Source organism: Panthera tigris, chromosome C1 (assembly GCF_018350195.1).
Source record: "Panthera tigris isolate Pti1 chromosome C1, P.tigris_Pti1_mat1.1, whole genome shotgun sequence".
Taxonomy (NCBI): domain Eukaryota; kingdom Metazoa; phylum Chordata; class Mammalia; order Carnivora; family Felidae; genus Panthera; species Panthera tigris.
Window position 1 is genome coordinate 43,213,296 of NC_056667.1, and position 24,489 is coordinate 43,237,784.

The window sequence follows — 24,489 nt, forward strand, 5'->3', positions numbered from 1 at the left end:
TGTGAATAAAACTGCCATAAATATCTGTGTGCAGGGTTTTGTGTGGACTTAGGTTTTCAACTCCTTTGGGTAGATATCAAGGAGAGGGATTACTGGATTGTATGAGAAGGGTATGTTTAGTTTTTTAAGAAACTGCTACACTGACTTCGAAAGTAGCTGTACCATTCTACATTCCAACCAGCAAAGAATGAGAGTCTCTTGCTGTGCACCCTCACCAGTATTTGGTGGTATGGGTGTTCCAGATGTTGGCCTTTCTGATAGGCAGATGGTGGTATTTCATTATCGTTTTAACTTGCAGTTCCCTAATGACATACAATGTGGATCATCTTTTTATATGCTTATTTGTCATCTGTATGTCTTCTTTGATGAGGTGTCTGTTAAGGTTTTTGCCCCTTTTTTTAACTGGATCGTTTGTTTTCTTACTGTTGAGTTTTAAGAGTTCTTTGTATATTTTGGTAACAGTTTGTTATCAAATGTGTCTTTTGCAAATGTTTCTCCCAGTCTGTAGCTCGTCTTCTGATTCTTCTGACAGTGTCTTTCACAGAGCAGAAGGTTTTGATTTTAATAAGTCCAGCCTATTCTTTCTTTCATTGATTGTATCTTTGGTGTTGTATCTAAAACATCATCAACAAACCCAAAGTCATCTAGGTTTTATGCTATGTTATATTCTAGAAGCTTTATAGTTGGGGCGCCTGGGTGGCTCAGTCGGTTAAGCGTCCGACTTCGGTTCAGGTCACGATCTCACGGTCCGCGAGTTCGAGCCCCGCGTCGGGCTCTGGGCTGATGGCTCAGAGCCTGGAGCCTGCTTCCGACTCTGTGTCTCCCTCTCTCTCTGCCCCTCCCCTGTTCATGTTCTGTCTCTCTCTCTGTCTCAAAAACAAATAAACATTAAAAAAAAATAGAAGCTTTATAGTTTAGTGTTTTACGTTAGGTCTGTGATCTACTCTGAGTTCATTTCTGTGAAAGGTGTAAAGTCAGTGCCTAGATTTTATTTTATTTTATTTTATTTTATTTTATTTTATTTTATTTTATTTTATTTTATTTTATTGCACGTGGATGTCTGGTTCTTCCAGCACCATTGTTGAAGAGACTGTCTTTTCTCCTTTGTCTTGTCTTTGTTCCTATGTCAGATTACTTGACTATATTTATGTGGTTCTGTTTCTCGGCTCCCTATTCTGTTCCATTGATACTTGTCTATTTGCCAATAGCACACTGTCTTGACTATTATAGCTTTATAGTAATCCTTGAATTGGGGTAGTATCAGTCATCTGATTTTGTTCTTCTCATTCAATATTATGTGATATCTACTTTTTCTCTCTGGAAACTTACAGAAATTTCTCTTTGTGACCAATGTTCTTAGATTTCACTATAATATGACTAGGTGTGTTTTTGGGTTTGTTTAATGTTTGCTTATTTTTGAGAGAGAGACAGAGACAGAGCACGAGCTGGGGAAGGGGGGAGACACAGAATCCGAAGCAGGCTCCAGGCTCTGAGCTGTCCGTACAGAACTCAATACGGGGCTCAAACTCACGAGCCATGAGATCATGACCTGAGCCGAAGTTGGGTGCTCAATTGACTGAGCCACCCTGGCACCCCTAGGTGTGGTTTTTTCAATCTTACTTTCAATCTGAAGTCTTACATATTTCTCTAATTATAGTGGTTTTTAGTTGGGATTTCACAAAAGTCTTTTTCCCTATATTTGTTTCCCTCTGTGAATCAGGATAGGCCAGGTCACGCTGCAATAACTGATGTGACCCTCCCTCCACTGCCTCCTTTGATGTAGGTTGTTCAATTGAATCTTTTCCTTTAAGATGGTGTTTTATCTTTCTGAATGAACTCTTACTCTCCTAGAGGTTTTAGCCCCTTGTCCTGGTGATGAATACCTGAGAGAAGAGCCTAAAAAAACAAAAACAAAACAAAACAAAACAACACCTGTGCCCTGTGTTCTATGTGATGAATTGGGAGAGAAAGGTGTGGAGAGCTACCAAAGAGTGGAGAGGGCAGCTGTGTTACATACTCTGTATCAGTGTCCTGGCACTGCTCATTGTCACCTTTATCTAGAACCACCCAGTCCTTGGAGATATGGACAGAGAGTGTAAAAGGGGGACCACTTAGGACTTGCCAGTCTGCCTGAATCTCAGTTAACCATGCCCCACTCTGGTCTGGTTTCAGCAGTAGTGATGGGCTGGCTACTGTTTTTTTTGTTTAGTTGTTTTTTTAATAAGAGGGAGTGAAAGGGTCTCTCAGTGGAATGTATGGGACAGCAAATGGACACATGGAAACATGATAGTCCACCCTCTCTCCAGTCCCCAGTGCACAACCATCGTCTTAGGTGTTGTCAGCTCTGTCCCGTGCCTTCACCGAGACCTACTCACCCTCTGTTGCCCGAGAAGCTCCCACAGTGTTCACATTAATTTGACAGATTGACCAACCACTTTGGTTCCTAGGCTGTTTCCAGGTGTCTCCATCCTGTTAGGAACTGTAATATTTCCCTCTAAATCAATCACTTTTGGGGGGATGATGCCCAACCCTTTATTCCTATTCTTATTTTTCTATTCAGAACGTATTTATTTAGATTTACCTATATGTTTACCAGTTTCATTGCCACTACGCCTGCTTACATTTTAGACATTCCTCCTGAGAGCATTTTCCTTCTTCCTGAAAATTTTAGAAGTAATTTTAATGAAGTCTAGGATCATAAACTCAGGTTTTGTTTATTCAGGAATACTTTCCTTCATCCCCATTCTTTTTTTTTTTTTTTTTTTTGAATATTTGATAGATTTTTTTTTTAAGTTTTTATTTATTTATTTTGAGGGAGAGAGAGGGGCAGAGAGAGAGAATTCCAAGCAGGCATAGAGCCCAAAGCAGGGCTCAAACTCACCACCCAAACCATGAGATCATGACCTGAGCTGAAATCAAGAGTCAGACGCTCCATTGACTGAGCCACCCAGGCGCCTCTCATCCCCATTCTTAAAAGACAGTTGGGGGGCGCCTGGGTGGTCCAGTCAGTTAAGCGTCTGACTTCGGCTCAGGTCATGATCTCACAGTTTGTGAGTTTGAGCCCCGCATCGGGTTCTGTGCTGACAGCTCCGAGCCTGGAGCCTGCTTCGGATTCTGTGTCTCCTTCTCTCTCTGCCCCTCTCCAACTTGTGCTCTGTCTCTCTATGTCTCTCAAAAAATAAATAAATGGAAAAAAAAATTTTTTTAAAGACAGTTGGGTTGAGCACACAATTCCTGATTGCCAGTTATTTTTTCCCTCAATACTTTGAAGATATTATTCCACTACCTTCTGATTTCCATTGTTGCTGCTGAGGACTCTGCTGTTGCACTTGGTGCCCCACCTAAATCTTCATGACTACCTGCTGCATCCATTCCCCAACTTCTGTGGTGATTACTCATGGCTCAGAGCTTCCTTTTTCTCTGGAGAATTACCCTTCAGCAGAAGGATGCTGCTTTGTCTGGAAATGTCTGGGAGGTGATACGTGTAGCCAGTAACTGAGTGATAGGAGTATACTAATGGTTGACCCCTCTTTGCCTCAAATTGATATAACTCAGTGGTGCCATACATGATCCAGAGCATCCTCATGGGATCAGGGAAAGACTAGACCTCATCTGAAACCACATTTTACTTAGCTTCTTCCCTTGCCCTGTCCTGTTTTCCTATACCTTAGAGGTTCTCCTGAGAGCCCTGTCAGTAAATCATGTGCCGAAGGATCTTGTCTCAGGCTCTGCTTCTGGGAAAGCTGACTCAAAATTGCTGTCAATATGATTCTCAATTCTTTGTAGGGGACTGTTTCTTCCCTCTGACTTTTTTTTTCTTTGCTTGCTTGCTTCTACTTATTTCCTGTCCCCCCCATGCCTACTTCAAGATTTTCTCCTTGTTCTTATGTGTGTGTGCGTGTGTGTGTGTGTGTGTGTGTGTGTGTTCCATAGCTTCACTAAAACAGCGTACTGATTACTTTTTGTAAATGTCACTCTGAATTGCTTTAACTTCTCTTTCATGTTTTCAAATAACATTTTTTCATGTTTTTCAAATCCTTTGATTTGCATGGCATCCCAAGTAATTTCTTTATACATCATTCTAGCTAATTCTTTCTTCAGGGGTTCTTAATCTGCTATTTAAACCACCCACTGAGTTTTTAATCCAGCCATTATGTATTCATTTTCTAAAAGTTCTGTTTGGTTCTTTAAAAATCATTTTGGATAACCCATGAATGCTTTTTTTTTTTTTTTTTTTTTTTTAATAATCCGGAAGGCAAATAGTTAATAGTTTGCTGGTAGAAGCTGGTCTTTGTTGTCAGGGTTCCCTGACTCCTATGAATGAATTAAACTTTTAACACATAGTTATAATTATTTAAATAGGCTGTATTTGATAATTCCACTACCTGAAATTCTTAAGGATTTCAATGTTGTTTTTCTGCTGACTCTCACTCATGGTGGTTTGTTTCTTTGTACTACTCGTGGTGGTAATCTTTGCATACTCATATCAGTTTTATCCTAATCTATGGAAATCCTCAGGTCTAAATATTTTTTCTTTTCTAATGGTTCTATTTGGCTCTTTTTTCAAATGCACACAGTCATTGTTGACACCAAGATACAGGGGATATCTTTTCAGAAAAGAGTTAATATTGATTCTTCCAGAAGCCAGTAGTCACTGCCGACACAGGACCACTTTCATATCCTTCCAGGAGTCTCTGTCCTAATGTAGGAAACTCAGAATCGGCCGCTCTGTCCTATAGCATGTTCCAGACTTCCTTGCACAATCACAGAACTGATATTGCCATTTTCCCTCAGGGCTGCTTTAACTTTTACATTTGCCCAAACCATTTTGCCCAGTTCCCTATTTTGGTTTTACCCAATGATATTATTTATGCGTGTGTACACTTACATGTCGATGTTTGGAGGTTTTCCTTTATCTCCTGTGAACGTAATACATTAAAATAGTTTTTTGGGGGTTGTCTGCGTGGCTAGGTGGGTTAAGCGTCCAACTTTGGCTCAGGTCATGATCTCACGGTTCCTGGGTTCGAGCCCTGCATCAGGCTCTCCACTGTCAGCACAGAGCCTGTTTTGGATCCTCTGTCTCCCTCTCTCTCTCTGGTCCTCTCCCTTTTGCATGCTGTCTCTCTTTCTTTCAAAATAAATAAATAAACATTAAAAAAAATAAAATAGTTTTTTCATGGAAAAGCTAGTTGTTTTGTGAGCAAAAGGCTGACATACTGCTAGCAATTCTTAACTAGTGTTTCTATTATTCAAAATTCCAAGCATGCACAGAAAGTAAAGGACAATTCACTGAAATCCCGTGTACCATCACCTATGTTCACTTACCACATCCTCGTTTTCCTTCTTTTTTTAATGGTTTTGTGAGCTCACTCTTTAAACTTAAATATATATATTTTTTAATTTTTTTGTTTGTTTGTTATGTTTCTTTTTGAGATGGAGAGAGATAGTGCGAGCAGGGGAGGGGCAGAGGGAGAGAGAGAATCCCAAGCAGGCTCCAGTGATGGCACGGAGCCTGACATGGGGCTCGAACCCACAAACCATGAGATCATGACCTGAGCTGAAGTTGGATGTTCAACTGACTGAGCCACCCAGGCGCCCCTAAATATGTTTATTTTAGAGAGAAACTGTATATCAACTTCATGAAATGGAAAACCACGATCTCTTGCCATTAATAGAATGTAGCTATACTAATAAATACAATGAAAATCAAAGTCATTAAAAATTAAGAAAATAAATGATAAAATATAAAAGTAATAATCTATTTATACAAATACATATCTAAAAAACTTTTTAGTGAGAATAATGGAACAATACATGATCAATCAGTAACACAGATATATTAAGCTCATTGTCTTTTTTTTTAATGTTTATTATTTATTTTTGAGAGAGAGAGCAAGAGAGAGACAGAGCCTGAACAGGGGGGAGGGGCAGAGAGAGAGGGAGACACAGAATCCGAAGCAGGCTCCAGGCTCTGAACTGTCAGCACAGAGTCCAAGACGGGGCTCGAATTCATGAACCATGAAATCATGATCTGAGCTGAAGTCAGACGCATAACTGACTAAACCACCCAGGCACCCCTCATTGTCTCTTTATTTAAGATAAGGATTTGTTTCTAGAATAATAAAATGAGTCTGTTGTTTGGTTTCAGTGCTACAGCACCAAGAATCCCAACTCCCAACACATATCTGCAATTGGAAAGGAAAGGCAAACCATATTTAATCCCTTTCTAGATTTCAGTGAAACATGTTTATACCTACTTTGCATTACAAACAGTTGTCAGCTTTCTGAAGTGATGGTTAATGTATCACTGAAAATAACAGAAGTGCTGGAGGTTTCAAATGTTTATGGGCAGCCTGTGTAACATGGTGTATCATAGGTCCACCCCAAGTCTCAGTGATCTGTAGGAGGTCGCAGAGAACTTAGCGTATAGTCATACTCACAGCTATGCTTTCACAGCAAAAAAATATAAAACAAAATCAGCAAAGGGAACAGGCACAAGGGGCGAAGTCCAGAGAAAACCAGTCCAGAGAAAAAGTTGTGACAACATGTATGAAATATTGTCTCCCAAGGAAGCTCATCAGAGACTCAGTACCTAAGGTTTTATTTTACTGGGAGCTGGTCACATAGGCACCCTCTCTCTAGCACACACCTAAATTCCAGATTCCCAGAAGGAAAGCAGGTGTTCGGCATAAGGTGTTCAGCAGGTGTTCACACTGTTTATTCATAAACAGTTCCTTCACAGTGAACCACTATTTTCAGTGGTGGGAACCCTTCTAAAATCCAAGTTTGCGAGCACTAGTAAAGCGCCAATCTCACAAGAAGGACTTTTTAACATTAACCCTTTTCTGAAGACGTAGCTCACCACTATACTATCTACTTTGGTCTTACCCTAAGTGATAATAACTATGAAATGATAGGGTTTTTTTTAAGTTTATCTACCTATTTTGTAGGGGGTGCAGAGAGAGAGAGAGAGAGAGAGAGAGAGAGAGAGAGAGAGAGAATCCCAAGCAGGTTCCATGCCATCAGCGCAGAGCCCAGTGCAGGGCTCAAACCCACAAACCATGAGATCATGATCTGGGCCGACACCAAGAGCCAGATGCCCAACCAACTGAGCCACCCAGGTGCCCCAGTTTTGGTGTGCTTTTTATAGGTAATACAAATTGAAAGAAATACATAACCATTAAAATTTTAAATATTAATGTTTACATCATCTCATACCCATTGGGATGGATAGTATAAAAACAAAAAGAAAGCAAACAAAACAAAACACAACACAAAATAGCTAGTGTTGGCAAGGATATGGAGAAATTGAAATCCTTGTGCACTGTTGGTGGGAATGTAAAATGATGAAGCCTTTATGGAAAACAGTTCCTAAAGAAATTAAAAATGGAATTACCATATGATTCAGCACTTCCACTTCTGGGTATGTACCCAAAAGAATTGAAATCAGGGTCTTAAAAACCTATGTTCCTAGCCAATTATTCACAATAATAACTAAAATATGGAAGGAACCCAAGTGACCATCAGTAGATGGGATAAGCAAAATGTGTTACATACATACATTGGAATATTATACATATTATCCATACAGTGGAATACATATATTGGAATATTAATCAGCCTTAAATTAAGAATGAAATTCCTCAATATGCTACAGCATGGATGAACCTTGAGAACATTATGCTAAGTGAAATAAGCCGGTCACAAAAAAGACAAATATTCTATGATTCCATTTATATGAGGTACTGAGAGTGGTCCGATTCATAGGCAAAAAACCAATGGTGGTTGCTTGAGGCTGAGGGATGTGGGGAATGGGGAGTTATTGTTTAATGAATATAGTTTCAGAATTGCAAGATGGAGTTATATGAGTGGATGATGATGATGGTTGTACAATAGTGTGAATGTTCTTAATGTCACTGAATTGTATGCTTAAAACTTTATGGCGGTAAATTTTATGTTTTGTGTACTTTACCACAAAAAAAAATCAAAAGTAAAAAAGTAATAGGAACAGTGATTATATAGATCATATCGTTCCAATAACTGTTTACATAATAACTCTATTTTTTTTATTTTTTTTAACGTTTATTTTTGAGACAGAGAGAGACAGAGCATGAACGGGGGAGGGTCAGAGAGAGAGGGAGACACAGAATCAGAAACAGGCTCCGGGCTCTGAGCTGTCAGCACAGAGCCCGATGCGGGGCTCGAACTCACTGACCGAGAGATCATGACCTGAGCCGAAGTCGGCCGCCCAACTGACTGAGCCACCCAGGCGCCCCATAACTCTATTTTTAAGAAAGTAAAGGGATGAGGAAAGATACACTATGCTAACACTAATCAAAAGAAAGCTGGAATGGCTACACTAATTTCAGAGCAAACTTCAGAGCAAGAAAAATTACCAAGAAGGAGCATTACATAATGATGAGGGATCAATTCTCTAAGAAAACATAACCATCTTTAATGTGTATGTGCCTAACAACAAAGCATTAAAATGCATGAGGCAAAAACTGATAGAACTGAAAGAAGAAATAGAGGAATCCACTATTATAGTTGGAGACTTTAATGTCCCTCTATCAGAAATGGACAGATCTAGCAGACAGAAAATCAGTAAGGACATAGTGGAACTTAACAGCAGCATTGGTCAAGTGGATATAATCGACATATATAGACTACTTCATCCAACAACAGTGGAATATACATTTTTCTCAAACTTACATGGAACATTCACCAAGATAGACCACATTTTGGGCTATAAAATATACCTTAACAAATTTAAAAGAGTAGAAACTATGTTATATATGCTCTCAGGCCACATTGGAATCAGACTAGAAATCAATAAGAAAAAAATACCTAGAAAATTAGAAAAGAAGAAAGATTTAAAGTCTGCAATCTAAGCTTCTACTTGAGGAAACTAGAAAAAGAGAGAGAGAAAATTAACTCTAAAGTAAGCAGAGGAAAATAAATAATAAAAATTAGAACAGAAATCAATGAAATTGAAAACAGGAATTCAATAGAGAAAATCAAGGAAGCCAAAAAACAGAGGTTTATTGATAAACTTCTAGCCAGGCTAACTAAGAAAAAATTCTAATATTGGAAATGAAAGAGGGCACATTACTAGAGATCCCAGGGATATTAAAGGGATACTCTAAATAGCTCTATGCCCACATGTAATAACCAAAATAAAATGGATTAATTCTTTGAAAGACACAACGTGTGAAAACTCATACCAGAAGAAATAAACAATCTGAATAGATCTATATCTATTAAAGAAATTGAATCAAGAGGCACCTGGGTGGCTCACTTGGCTAAGCTTCCGACTTCAGCTCAGGTCATGATCTCACGGTCTGTGGGTTCGAGCCCTGCGTGGGGTTCTGTGCTGACAGCTCAGAGCCCGGAGCCTGCTTCGGATTCTGTGTCTCCCTCTCTCTGCCCCTCCCCTGCTTGCGCTCTGTGTCTCTCTCTCTCAAAAATAAATAAACGTTAAAAAAAGTTTTTTTAATAAAGAAAGAAATTGAATAAATAATAACTTTTGAAAACAGAAAATGCACCAGACCCAAATTAACCCACTAGTTCACTGGAGAATTCTACCAAACGTTGAAGGAAGAAATTATAACAATTCTCCACAGTCTTGTCCAGAAATTAGAAGCAGAGGGAATAATTCCTAATCCATTCTATGAAACCAACACTACCCTAATACCCAAACCAGGCAAAGACATTACAAAAAAAGAAAATTAGAGACCAACATTTTTTATGAATAGAGATGCAAAAATCCTCAATAAAATTAGCAAGTTGAATCCAACAATGTATAAAAAGAATTACACACCATGACCAAGTGAGATTTGTTCCAGATATGTAAGACTTGGTCAACATTCAAAAATGAATTAATGTGATCCATTACCATCAGCAGATTAAGGAAAAATCACACGATTATAGCAAAATACATGCAGAAAAAGCATTTGACAAAATCTAACACCCATTAACGATAAAAACTCTCAGAAAAGGGAATAGAGGAAACTTCTCAATTTGATAAAGAACATCTACAAAAAACCTACAGCTAACATCATACATAATGGCGAGAAACTAGATACTTTCCCACCAAGATCAGGAACAAGGCAAGAGTGTACCCTGTTGGTCCACAACTTGGCCCCTTTACACAGAGGGCAAGGAGAGACTGAAGAAAGAGGCAGACTATTCCAGATTGGTAGGTGGCAGTTTCAGTAAGCAAGAGAACTTACTTATGAGGCTTGTCTTGGGCAACCACAAGAGAAGTAGATCTCTGCACCTGCCTGCCAGAATCTTAAAAGTTATATAGAGGCGTTAACTGGGTTTCGTCATGTATACCATCCAGATGGTCTCAACAGCACATTACTATCTCAAGTCCATGTCCTTGGGCAGCTTCTAACACAGGGAAGGCAAATGACACACACATTCCAAGGATAGGGGAGGTGATAAGGAGCCTCTGATTTCCCAGGCCCAGCTTGTGGGTCAACTGGCAGTCATGTCCTCCCAATAACCTCTGCCAATATCCCTTCTAACACCACTCTTTTTCAACATCATACTGGAAGTCCTAGAGAATGCAATAAGACACAAGAAAAGGAAATAAAAGGTATACAGATTGGGAAGGAAGAAATAGAACTTTTTTTGTTCATAGATTACAATATTGAAAATCTGAATTAATTGGCAAGAAAACCTCCCAGAACTAATAAGTGTTTATAGCAAAGTTGTAGGATACAAAGTTAATGTACAAAAGTTAATTGCTTTTTCATATAACAGCAATGAACAATTGGAATCTGAAATTAAAGTCATAATACCACTTACATTAGCACCCCCCAAAATGAAATATTAGATATAAATTAACCAAATATATAAAAAATCTATACAAGGAAAACTCTGGTGAAATAAGTCAAACAAGAACTTAAACAATGGAAAGACATTCCATGTTCATGAACAGGAAGACTCAATGTTTTCAAGATGTCAGTTTTTCCCAACTTAATCTATAGATTCAACACAATCCCAAAGCAAATCCCAGCAAGTTATTTTGTGGATATTGACAAACTCATTCCAAAGTTTATATGGAGAGACAAAAGACCCAGAATAGCTAATGCACTATTGAAAGAGAAGAACAAAGTTGGAGGACTGACACTACTCAACTTCAAGACTTAATATAAAGATACAGTAGTCAAGACAGTATGATATGGACAGGAAAATAGACAAAAAGATCAATGGAACAGAAAAGAGTGCCCAGAAATAGACCCACACAAATATAATCAAAAGATCTTTGACAAAGGAACAAAGACAATACAAAGGACAAAAGACAGTCTTCAGAAAATGGTGCTGGAACAATTGGACATCCACATGTAAAAAAAAAAAAAAAAAAGAATCTAGGCACAGACATTTCATAGAAATTAACTCAAAATGGAACTTAGACCTACATGTAAATCACAAAACTATAAAACCCCTAGAATATAACACAGAAGAAAACCTAGATGACTTTGGGTTTGGTGATGACTTTTTAGATACAACACCAAAAGCACAATCTGTGAAAAAAAGAATTGGTAGGCTAGACTTCATTAAAATTAAAAACTTCTGCAAAAGACATTGGTCAAGAGACTGAGAAGACAAACCACACAGGCTGGGAGAAAATATTCACAAAAGACATAGCTGATGAAGGACTATTATCTAAAAGAAACAACTCTTAAAACTCAGCAATAAAAAATGAACAAACTGATTTTAAAATGCATGAAAGATTGGAACAGACACCTCACCAAAGAAGATATATGGATGGCAAATAAGTGTATAAAAAGCTGCTCGTTATCATATGCCATTAGGGAATTGCAAATTAAAGCAAGAGTGAGATACTATTACATACCTATTAGAATGGCCAAAATTCAGAACACAGACAACACCAAATGCTGGTGAGGACATGGAACAATAGTAACTCTCATTCATTGATGATGGGAATATAAAATGACACATCCATTTTAGAAGACAATTTATCAATTTCTCTTAAAATTAATCATACTTTCACCATAAGATCCAGCCTTTGTGCTTCTTGGTATTTACCCAAATGGGTTGAAAACACATCCACACAGAAACTTGCGTATAGTTGTTTATGGCACCTGTCTTAATCCATTAATTCTGCTATAACAGAATACCATAGACTGGGTGGATCACAACAGAAATTTATTTCTCACAGTTTTGGAGGCTGGAAGTGCAAGATCAAGGCACCAGCAGATTTGGTATCTAGTGAGGGCCCACTTCCTGGTTCCCAGACAGTCAGTCATCTTGTGTCCTCACATGGATGAAGGGGTGAAGGAGCTCTAACCCATTCATTACGGCTCCACTCTAATTACCTAATCACCTTACAAGGCCTCACAAAAAAACAAATACCATCACTTTGGGGATTAGGTTTCAACATATGAATGGGGGGGAGGTGGGGTAGGGCAGGATACAAACAGTCTATAGCAGCAGCTTTATTTGTAATTGCCAAGACCTGAAAGCAACCAAGATGTCCTTTAACAGGTGAACAGATACACTGTGGTACATCCAGACAATGGGATATTGTCCAATGTTTAAAAAAAACAATGAGTTATCAAGTCCTGAAAAGACACGAGGGTTTCTTAAATGCATATTACTAAGTGAAAGATGTCAAACTGAAAGGCTACATGCTGTAAGATTCCAACTATATAACATTCTAGAAAAGGTAAAACTATGGACACACTAAAAGGATTAATGGTTGCCAGGGATTAGGGGAGAGGGAGGGATGAACTGGAGGAGCACAGAGGATTTAAGGGCATCAAAACTATTCTTTATGATACCTTAATGGTGGGTACATATCATTATAGATTTGTCAAAACCCATAGATTGTACGATACCAAGAGTGAAGTCTAATGTAATCTATGGACTTTGGGATAATGATTTGTTAATATAGGCTCATCAACTGTAACACATGTACCACTCTGGTGGGATACGGATAGTAGGGGAGGCTGTGCAAGTATGGAGACCAGGGGTAGTTGGGCACTCCCGTACTTTTGGCTTAATGTTGCTGTAAATCTAAAACTGCTTGAAAAAATAGTCTACTTAAAACAAATAACAGAAATGCTCTGTATGGGAAAATGCTATGTACACATTAGGGGTTATTACTGCTCAAACAGGCAGGTGCTGTACTTTGGGGGCACAGCTTGGCATTTACAGTGAGATGCTTAGAAACAGAACAGCTTTTGGAGGTGTTTTTTCTTCTCTAAATAGAGTTAGTGTGCTAGAGGCCAAGGTTAACACCTTTATGGCTGTGACAGTCAGCTTTCAAGACTTTCTTCCCTCTGCCCTAACGCACAGGTATGCAAATGCGTCAGGGAGGGGTAAACTTAAAGCTTTGTGAACTAACTCTTTAGGACATTAGTTAATTGCAGAATTGGCCTTCAGTCTCTTCCCCTCTCTAGGCCTCAGTTTCCCTGCTTAAAAGGGAAGTAGTTTTAGATGTTTTCTAAAACACTTTCCAGCTCTGAGCTTCTATGATTCTTCTTTTAATTTTTCCAGTGGGCCATGCTCTCTCTGGCTTCTAGGTCTTTGGACATGTGGTTCCGTCCACTAGGACCAATGTCCCCATTTGCCTGGCTTACTGCTTGCTATTCTGCCTTTCTGGTTTCAGCGTAGATATCACTTTGGGGGAAGTCCTCTTGACCTCTCTAAATAGAATTAACTGCATTAACTGCCCTCCACCATGTTTCCAAGCCCCCCCCCCTCTTCTGTTTCTGTGCTTCATATGCTAAAATGATAACTTTTTGCTTACTTGTCTTTTCCCCACTCTGGACTGCCACCATGCTGAGTGCAGAGTGTTGTAGTTATATCACACAACACACACACACACACACACACACACACACACACACACAAAGGTCCAGGTTTTCTTGGAGATAACCCAGCTCTGTCTCTGCCTGGGAGTTTCCAGGCCCAAAATCCTCTAGGGGAGGCTATGCCTCCAGAAACATTCAACCACCAAGTAAGAAGCTGTGAGTGGGAAAACCATCTTTCATTAGTAAAGGAACAATTTACATTATTAAAAGAACGATTAATGTTAGGAGTTACTTACAACAAAGCCTTTCTAAAGGACCAAAGAGTCCTTTTAAGTGTGATCTTTATAAGTATTGGTTTTTGAAAATTTATCAGAGGGAGGATTTAAAATCTGAAGTCTCTCAGTCCAAGGATCTCTCAAAGGTTAAGGCAAAGGATCAGAAATGATAATAATTAGAAGAGACCTTTGAGCCCTCGGTTTGGAATTTTCCATTCCATTGACAGGAAGGCAGACACCTTCTGTCCCAGGACCTTCCTGCTGTCCCGGGTTGGCTACATCCACCCTGCACCTTTGTTCAGCTCCTCCCATTACCGCCCGGCTGTGGCCTCTCTGCCCACCAGCCCCAGAGCCAGCTCTGGCTGTGCCAAAATGGGGCTGCCCCAGGCAGGGCTGTGGCTGAGGAGGCTCTGGGTCCTCTTTCAGGTGGCCCTGCAGGTGGCTGTGGGCAAAGTGTTCCTGATATTGTTTCCCTCGAGAGTCAAGCAACACATCGTGGCCATGAACCAGAAGAACCCCCACTTTTCCTATGACAACTGGGCCCCAACTCTGTACAGCGTGCAGTATTTCTGGTTTGTCCTGAAGGTCCGATGGCAGCGACTCGAGGACAGGACTGAGCCAGGAGGTCTGGCCCCCAACTGCCCCGTGGTCCGGCTCTCAGGACAGAGGTGCAGCATCTGGGACTTCATGAAAGGTCAGGAGAATGTTCCAAGCTTGAGATGCGCTTGGAGTGGGGGTTTCAGCAGTGGGTGGGGAAGTGGGTTGGAAAGTCCTGAATTCTATTCTGGCTGCTCCCTTTTGGCTTCTTGTCTTCTCACTTCCTGCATCTAGGACTTCTAGATTCTGTTCTTCTGAGCGGCATCGCCACCTTCCCAGGCCCTTAACCCACAAACCAGCTACACTGGCCTTCAGCTCCTTCCATATGCTCTTTATTTATTTTTTTTAATTTTTACAAAATGTTTATTCATTTTTGAGAGGTGGGGGAGGGCAGATAGAAAGGAGAATGTGAAGTAGGCTCCATGTTGTCAGCACAGAGCCCAACGTGGGGCTCAAACCCACGAACCCATGAACCGTGAGATCACGACCTGAGCCGAAGTCAGATGCTCAACCGACTGAGCCACCCAGGCGCCCCCTTCCACAGGCTCTTAGGCTCTTAGAGTCGCCCTGCCTGGTCAGCTCCTGCTCATCCTTCAGACTTCCGCTCGGTGCCACTTCTTGCAACAAGCCAGCCCTGGATCCCCCACCAGGCTAGGTTACCTCCTTTTCCATGCTTGATGTCCTAAGCTTCTCTTTACTGCACCTGACCTGGTAGGTAGTTCTGCGCCACCCCCACTAGCCTGCACGCTCCATGCAGGTGGAGCCCATGCAGTGGAACCCACTTTGCATCCTTTTGGCTGCTGCTGGCCCATGGCAGGCGCTCAGTAAATATATGTTGAAGCACTCTCTCTCCCTCTCCTATGTATACAAGTTCTATTGATGTGGGGTCTTACAGACCCCCCCCTTTTTTTTTTTTTGTCCTCACAGCTGTTCCTTCTGCCAGGCCTTCCTCCTCCTCCCCCTGTTGCCCTCTCTTCCTACCCCACTTGTGACTGGCTGCGAGATTGCCCCTTAGCAAGCGCATCCCCAGCCTCAGCAGCTGCCCTCTGCACTCAGAACGAAGCCGGGGCCCAGCCTTGTGCTCAAGGTTCCTTCCTGAGCCAACTCCCACTTTCCTTCCCCATCTCACCTGTGGGCTGCGCCTCATGCTGTGGCCTGCAGACCAATTCTTGGGCCTTGCACATCCCTTGTGCTTTCCCTTCTTGGCCTTGCTGATGTTGGCTCTTCCCCTCTATCGCCAACCGTCCAAACACCTCATCAACAGGGGCCTGCTCTCACACACACGCCCTTCCGTGAGGCCGTCTCAGAGCCCTACAGCTAGGCAGGTGCTCTCTCTCCTGGACGCATGGCTCTGTATCTGCCCCTCTCCTCGGACACTGATTCTTGCCACCTAGCCTCTGGCTGCCCAACGGGGAGCCTTGTGACAGTACTGTGTCCGATTCATCTCCGATTTCCTGGGACCTAGACCCAGCGGATGGAGTAGAGAAGGCCCCTGAGGCAGGTGGCTACTCTAGTGTTTTTCAAAGCACGTCTTTGGAGGCCAAATCCCGCAGATAAGCTTTACTACATCGAGTTCCCTGATTCAAGTAGTTTGAGAAACGCTGCACGCTATACCCTCCTCCTGGAAATTCATACAGCACGCGAATATTTTTAAAGCTCTGAGAAGCCCTGAAGCTTCAAAACAAACAAAACTTGGGGGAAAAAAAAACCAAACTGACAAAGCACTGACTGATATTCCTAACACACACAACCCCCAGGTCTCCCCCTGAGGAAATGCCTGTCATCATCATACATGATCCAAAGAACACCCTTTGGGAAAAGTTGACCTGATCCAGTCCTCTCACTTTAGAAGGGAATGGAGAACGCTGAGAGGCAAAGGTAACAGAGACAGTGAGCAACCAAGTCAGACCCAGAATCTGGGCTTCTTCATCTCATTTTCTTCAGTCAGCAAACATTCACGAGCACCTCCTCTGTGCCCGGCCCTCGGCTAGACGCCAAGGACTCAGAGTTAGGTAAGAGCTTGCTCCTTCACTCAAGAAGGTTACAGTTTCCCAGCACAGATGGACGTAGTAAAGGAATCCTCACAGTTCTGTGAGATGGGGGAGGCTGTAAAGGTATAAAGTTTGCCTGCAGGGCTTGGAATGTTTCCTGGAGGAGGTGGCTTTGGAACTAGGCCTTGAAAAATGAGTAAGATTTTTATAGCTTGGGAAGGGAAAGGCGTTTCAAGTAGAGCAACAGGCAAGAGTTTCTTGCACATGACTTTAATTTTTTTTTTAACATTTATTTATTTTTGAGAGAGTGTGAGCAGAGTAGGGGCAGAGAGAGAGGGAGACACAGAATCTGAAGTAGGCTCCAGGCTCTGAGCTGTCAGCACAGAGCCCGATGTGGGGCTTGAGCCCACGAACTGTGGGATCATGACCTGACCCGAAGGCCGACATTCAACCGACTGAGCCACCCAGGTGCCCCAGTTGCTCATGACTTTAAACTGCGGTACATAAATGACCTGTATTTATCCAACATTTGCCAAGTGACCACTGATAATAAGAACACTGAGAATAACAGTTAACTTTTATTGAGTGTCCACTATGTGCCAAGCACTGAGCTAGAAGCAGGCCAATTTGATGAATATCAATCATCTACTGACCAGTTCCATGAAAGCCAACTTGCCTCATGGCCAGTTCACAGAATGTACTCGCTTCTTGTAACTGTTTGCTTTCAGTGGACCAGTTTACATTAAAAAAAATTTTTTTAATGTTTATTTATTTTTGAGAGAGAGAGAGAGTGAGATAGAGTGTGAGCGAGGGAGGGCCAGGGAGAGGGAGACACAGAATCTAAAGCAGGCTCCAGACTCTGAGCTGTCAGCACAGAGCCCGACGCGGGGCTTGAACCACAAACTGCAAGTACATGACCTGAGCCGAAGTCGGACACCTAACCGTCTGAGCCACCCAGGCACCCATGGACCACTTCACATTTTAAATACTTTAAATATTTGCCTCTGCTCCCTGCTATTGCACCTGAGACTGAAGAATGGAGAGAGAAGGAGACCAAGAGACAAAAGAAAACTCTACTTATAAAATGAGTTGGCTTTTAGCACATGGATTCAGAAATAATGGTACTGATGGGGCGCCTGGCTGGCTCAGTCGGTTGAGCGTCCGACTTCGGCTCAGGTCATGATTTCACTGTTCGTGATTTCGAGCCCACGTTGGGCTCTGTGCTGATGGCTCAGGGCCTGCAGCCTGCTTCAGATTCTGTGTCTCCCCCTCTCTCTGCTCCTCCCCAGCTTGCACTCTGTCTCTCTCTCTCTGTCAAAAATAAGTAAACGTTAAAAAAAAAGAAAAAGAAAAAAGAAATAATGGTACTGAATCGTCCTGAAATAATAGATACTGGTGATACAGAAATCAACACAACTGATGTCGGCCCTAGAAAAATCTCATAACCCAGAGGGGGCGATGGTGTAGTGAGGGAGGGAAGCAGAGGGTTCTGGAAGATGTGGGTGGGTAGGAAGGTGGTCATAGGAAGGCTTCCTGGGGAAGAGGATGGCGAGCCAATTGTCTAGAGACAGTGAAGCTTTGGAGTGTGTGGGGAACAGGAGAGTGGGGAGCAGAGCAGGACAGAAGGGGGGAGCTGCGATCTAAGATGTGGAGGTGACGTCAGTTTGGCAGAAGTGGGACTGTGGGAGGCATGAAGTGGTGAAGGATGAGACTGGAGCCATCATCAGGGACCAGCACTTAAGGGACCTGATGTGTCTTACTGAAGAGGGTAGACTTCATCCTGAAGGTATTGGTGAATTCCAGAAGGATTTTCAAGCAGGGCATTAACATGATCAGTTCTGCTTAATAGAAAGATATCCTATAACTGCTTTGGAAACCCACCAGACCACTAAAAATCTCTGACGTATGCTTTAGGTATAAATCTGAGCTCATTTTACAGCTACAGACTGGAAGATCTAGAAGACTCTATGGGTAATCTAAAGCAGTTCTTTCATTTTTTAAGATGCAAAGGCCCAGCGAGGGAAATTACTGACCCAGAGTCATATGGCAAGTTCTTATAGAGCCTGAATTAGAACTTGTGCCTTCTGACTCTCAGCTACTGTGCTTTGTGTTGTTGGATCAGACAACAGAGGCTCAGAGAAATTCCCAGCCACCTCCTATCCTCTGCATGTACGTGCACACGTACACACATGACACACACACACACACACACACACACAGCAAAATATTGATTAACTGGTGTGTTGTGGTAGAAGGCGATGGTGGGTAATTTATTTTCTAGGCACTTGAGAGTTAATATGAAACTGGATTTATTTCAGCCCCTGTTTCCTATCCTCTAAACTCTTCTCCCAGTGTACTTAGGAGGTGCCATCTAGCAACTATAAATGGGCTTTGTCTGCTGAGAGAGCCTGCCATGGGGGTTAATTTACTGGCATGGAGGTGAGGATGGTGGGTTCAAGTCCAGCTTCTGCAGAGCTGTTTTCCCATTTATACAGACAGGCTGGACTTGGCGGCACTTGCCTGACATTTGAAATGGTGTTCTCTGCACCGTGGCTTGTGCACACAGGCAGAGTGCCAGCCCTCTGTACCGCTACCCCCTTGCACCCATCCTTCCCCTCTGCTACCACGTAAGTGGGGAACCCAGTTTAAACTTTGCCCTCAATACTGATCACTGCACCCAACCACACTATAAATAATTAAACGAATGTTCTGTCTCTTCCAATGTCCTAATCAGTGTTGAATTTTGTTCCAATTAAAAACAAAATTCCAGACAGCTAATATTTAGCACTGGTCCTGACCTTAAGTCTTTTGGGTTCTTATCTAAAGCATGACTCTGGGGTCATTGGAGGCCAGTGACTGACCACTTGGCCTTGACTTACCTCTGAGCCTCCCCTGATGAGGCCTGGGCAACCCTGTCACATGGGTGAGGACTTGTGTAATCAACCAACAGGGGACTGAGGCCCACTTGGTACACCCTAGGGCCTCCTAAGAGAAAATCTGTGAGCCAAGGACAAGGAGAGATTTGTATCTCCTGGCCAGCTTTCTCCTTATGTACTGAAAAATGAGGACTATATAACCAATTGTTTCTATCTGTACTTGGGCACCAGGAAACTCAGCCAAATATTAGTTCAGTTACAGTGAATGCATGGGACCTTAGAACTGGTTGATTTGTCTTCCATAGTTCCCTTCTGTTCTGTGCCTCCCAGAAGGGCATGATTTTTTAAAATATTTTACTATATGTGTAAGCTGCTTCAAACCTATTGCACAACAAGGTGAGGGTGTAACTCATGGAATGAAGCATCGGCAAGGTAAAATGCCCTCTGTTCCCCTCCATCAGCAAGTACTATCTTTCCCCTTCTCTGCTGCCCACATACTTGCCCGGGCTCCCATGATCTCTCACGTGCATTTCTCTGATGCCCCCTAACTGAGTCCTACCCACTTCCATTCTGATCCTCAGGCCTTTCTCCACAAAGTGATGTCCAAGTGTAAATCTAATCGTGTTTCATGATTATATGCCCCTACCGTAACAGTCAGGGCTCTGGCTTGCGAGCCACAGAAACTCACTCTGGTTTTCTTAGTCACAAACATACGGATGCAAAAGAACATTGTAATAAGGTGTTGCAAGATCTCCAGAATCAACCACAGTTGGAGCCCTGGGCCTGGACTGTCTTTTAGCATCAACAGTCAGGCCAGGATGCTGCTGTCACTGTGGTTGCCTTGAGAACCAACCCCCCCACCCCCAGGACCCCACCATCCCTGACAGGGGCACTACCACTGGGCCATGGATGAATTCTGCCATCCCAATGACTCCAGAATCAAAGATCTATGTGGGAGAGTCCAATCAGCCCAGCCTGGGTCTCTGCTTTTGCCTTGGCTACTCAGGACAGAGAACAGACCTGGCCCCTCTCTCCTCCACAGAGGCATACTCTCCCATTAATAGCATACAAAATAAGAAATTCCAACTAGGAAGGAGGCTTAGGAACTGGGCAGCCAAAATTGCAACAAATATCCACCGTCCTTGTTTTACATCTCCGTGATGTCACATCATACGTGGAATAAAATCCAGATTTTTCCCCAAGGCATAGGAGAGCCTGCCTTCCCTGACCCATACCTACCTCTCCAGTCATGCCTCTCGTTACCCACTCTCCCACCCCCTCCCCAGGCCTGGCTCTGGTCACAGTGGCCTTACAGCTCCTTGAACACGCCAAGCTCTGTCCTGCCTCAGGGTCTTTGTACATGATAGAGTCCTTTTGTCTGGAATGCCCTTCTCCTCCCTTTGCCCATGGCTGGCTCTTTCCTATCCTTCATTTGTCAGGTTAAATGGCATCTCCTCAGAGGCCTCTCCCGACCCACCTGTCTAAAGTAGGTCACTCCTTGATTGTCTGTTTCGTAACACTTATCGCAAGTTGAAATTACCACATTTATGTGTTTACTTGTTTTTTTGCCATTAAATAGACCTCAAATTGCATGCAGGCAGGGGCCTGCTGGCTTTGTTCTCTGCTGAATCCCTGGTGTGTGGCTGAGAGCCTCGCACAGGATAAGTCTGAATAACTTGCCTATAGGTGGAATGAGAGCATGCTTGGGGACATGAGGTTGAATGAGGAACAGGCCCTGCCCACAAGGGGCAACAAGTAGCCTGGCGGGCACAGACCCATCACGGTGCGCAGCCTGCTGTGCTCTGACAGATGTGAGGGACGGGCTCGATGATGTCGGCCCCAGCCACAGGTAACCACCAGATGCTGGCAGCTCCCTGGAGTTACCCCCAATCTAAGGTGGGAGAGTTGCAGAAGGCTCCCACCCAGGGCCGGCTTCGTGGGTGTGGGACCAGTGGGTCATACGGGGTTCCACATTCGGAAGGGCCCCGTGCCTGGGGTTCAGTATTCTGCAGTAGCTGTTTGAAATCCTTAATCACTGTATCTTTGAATCTGCATTTTGCAAGTGAGGCCTGCTGGGACAATGGGACCGGCCAGGGGACTTGGAGCCTTGGCTCATGCAGGATCCTGCCTCCCACAGCTTCCTCGCTCCCTGGGACACGTTCTCCACGACCCACTCTTACCCCGCTCAGATGCAGGGCTTGGCCAGCCTCCTTCCCATTGCTATCCAGTGACTGCTGCCTCCTTCTGACCCCAGAGAGGGCCTGGACGCAGACACGGGGAAGGTTGGGGTCCCGTGAGCCCATCCTGCCACGTCTCCTGGCAGAGCGTGGAGGCGGCCGTCCCCATCCTGGGCTGACAGCACCATGTGTACTGTGCTGAGTGTGTGGGGTAACATGGTGGGAGAAGCCTCTTGCCCATCTCCCCTCCCCCGTCAAGGAGCCGGGCACATGTCCCTGAATGGAGGTTGTTATATGCTGTGAGGTGGGGGGTGGGCATGCGGGAAGGGTGAATGTCTAGCTCAATTTCTGTGCTCCTAGTGGGGGCATAGTGTGTTGATCTGGTGCTGCAGGGAGAGGCAAACTGGCAGCCACTGGCCACACACACACACACACACACATGCACACGAGCACCGAGTTTTGGGGCTCCTGGGTGACTGTGAGGGCCTGCATTCACCCCATGAATATCCCTCTGTCCGTGGGAATGTGACATTAAGTAGTAGCTAAAAAATACCATGCCAGTGCAGGAGAGAGACCACAGAAGAAAATCTGTTTATTTTAATATGTTTAGGGGCACTTCCCCTCCCCACTTTGTAAGCAAGGGGCTCAGCATTTTCATTTTGCACTGGGCCAGCAAATTATGTAGCCAGTCGTGTCCTCATCCTTCCTTCCCCTTGGTGGCATCCCCTTCACTGCCCCTCCCCCACTTCGTAGCTCAGGAATAAGACAGCCGATAACAACAGCTTACATTTATTGAGCACCTACTATAAGCCAGGCACCATTTTAAGCCCTTATCTGTACTACCTTCTTCAATCCTCAAAACGATCCTATATTATGACTGTTTGTGAATGAGGAAACGGAGGCTTTGAATGGGAAGAGTACTAAATTGAGAGTCTAGAAGCCAGAGTATTAATTTTAACTCCACCATTGACCCTGCTGCGTGGCCTGGAACAAGCCTATAAACAAGGGGGAAAATTGCCTACCTTGCGGTATACTAACCTCATCCCATGAGAAAACAGGTGCGTGCCTGCCTTATAAACTGCATGAGAGGGACTCTCTTTATCATTATTTTAATTACCACCTAGTGGCTGCAGGTGGGCTGCTGAGACCCCTTGATAACATGGCCTTATTGTGGAGAGGAGCAAACTGGCTCCAGCCTGTGTTCAGTCTTGCCCTGTAGGCTTCAGCCCCCCACTGTGGCCTGGCTTCATCTCTGAGGGAAAATAAAGGTGGTAACAGAATTTGGGCGCCTGGGTGGCTCAGTTGGTTAAGCATCTGACTCTTGATGCTTTGGCTCAAGTTATGATCTCACAGTTTGTGGTTTCAAGCCCCACATCGGGCTCTGCAGTAACCGTGTGGAGCCTGCTTGGGATTCTCTCTCCCTCCCTCTCTCTCTGTCCCTCCCCCTGTTCTTCCTCTCTCTCTCTCTCTCTCACAAAATAAACATTAAAAAACATTTTTTTTTAATGGTGGTGATAGAAGTGAGGGCAGGAGTAAAGAAGTTACTGGCAAATCAATGCTGTGTGTAGATGACTGGTTGTTGCTGGTTCCATTCCTGTTTCAGGCAACCGGCCATTGGTGCTGAATTTTGGAAGTTGTACCTGACCTTCATTTCTTTTCAAATTTGACCAGTTCAAGAGACTTATCGAAGACTTTTGCTCCATAGCAGACTTTCTCATCATCTACATCGAAGAAGCACACGCATCAGGTAGAGAGAGACGCCCTGCCCTTACCTCTTCCTACCTTCTCTTTTCTCTCCTGCTTCCCCCAGGCCCTGTCTCAAGGTTGGGGATTGGGGAGGAAGAGGAGTGAGGGAAAGAGCCCCACTATTCACTGCATACCTGGCATCTTTCAGTCCCTGCTGGGTTTACCACCACTGCTAACTCCACCGCCTGTGCCTTCAACCGGGCACACAGAGCAGAAGACCTGGAGGGACAAGTCTCCCTGGCAGAGGACCCACGATTTTGAATGGATAAATAGGGAAATCAAGGGAGAGAAGCTAGTAGGAGGAATTTAGACCGGAATGACTGCCCTAGAGCTACTTGTGAAATCCAGCCTAAGACTCTTCCAAGCTCAAAGGGACACTGGTTCACCCCAGTCAATGGTTCCCAAGTTGTAGTGAGCCTCAAAAGCACCCGGAAGGCTTGTTAAAACAGACTGCTGGAGCCCACCCCAGAGTTTATCAGTTAGATCTGAGAATTTGAATTTCTGCCAAGCTCCCGGTGATGCTGAAGCTGCTGGTCTGGGGACCACACTTTGAGAACCACTGCTCCAGGCTAACTTTCATCTGGGGCAGGCATTCTTTCTTCAGCCCCTAACAGGTGGCCACACATCTTCATTACTTCACGTTTAATCTTGTTCCTTTCCTGGGCAGCTCTCTTCGGGAGAGCTCTCCCTGAAACTCCTAGAGCTCATGGTCTAAGCCCTTTGAACTTGACAGAATGGTCAGACACACTCCTATCTCCCGATTTTTGAGGGGGTTGGACCCATGAGTGTGGCCCAACTCTCAAACCCAAAGACTGAAGAAGGCAAGTGGGACGGGTGTCATTTACTCGCCCACCTCCCACAGGATTTGTCAGTCCCCAGCCTCTGGCAGAGCCCATGTCGCAGAATCAGAGCTCAGCAAAAGTTGGATGAATGAGCGTGCTTAGGCCAGTATTAGCCTTGCTGGTTTATCCATGTGCTATCAAGTGTAGGCTGCTATTAATTATCAGCAAAGATGGCCCAGCAGCGCTTTCTCCAAT

The 24,489-nt window shown here is 43.6% G+C and overlaps 1 protein-coding gene across 3 annotated transcripts in view; it reads left to right on the plus strand.

Annotated features, from left to right (window-relative positions):
* Positions 1–24,489, plus strand: part of DIO1 (iodothyronine deiodinase 1) — a 41,389-nt gene that overhangs the window by 9,135 nt on the left and 7,765 nt on the right. For 2 of the 3 annotated variants that reach the window (XM_015535305.2, XM_015535304.2), the window contains exons 4-5: positions 14,492–14,759; positions 23,310–23,453. In XM_015535305.2, the coding sequence (XP_015390791.1) occupies positions 14,567–14,759; positions 23,310–23,453 (337 nt within the window). In that variant the 5' untranslated portion in view covers positions 14,492–14,566. Of the gene's footprint in view, positions 1–14,437; positions 14,760–23,309; positions 23,454–24,489 lie in introns of those variants that run through there. The other variant, XM_007077180.3, reaches the window with a different exon arrangement.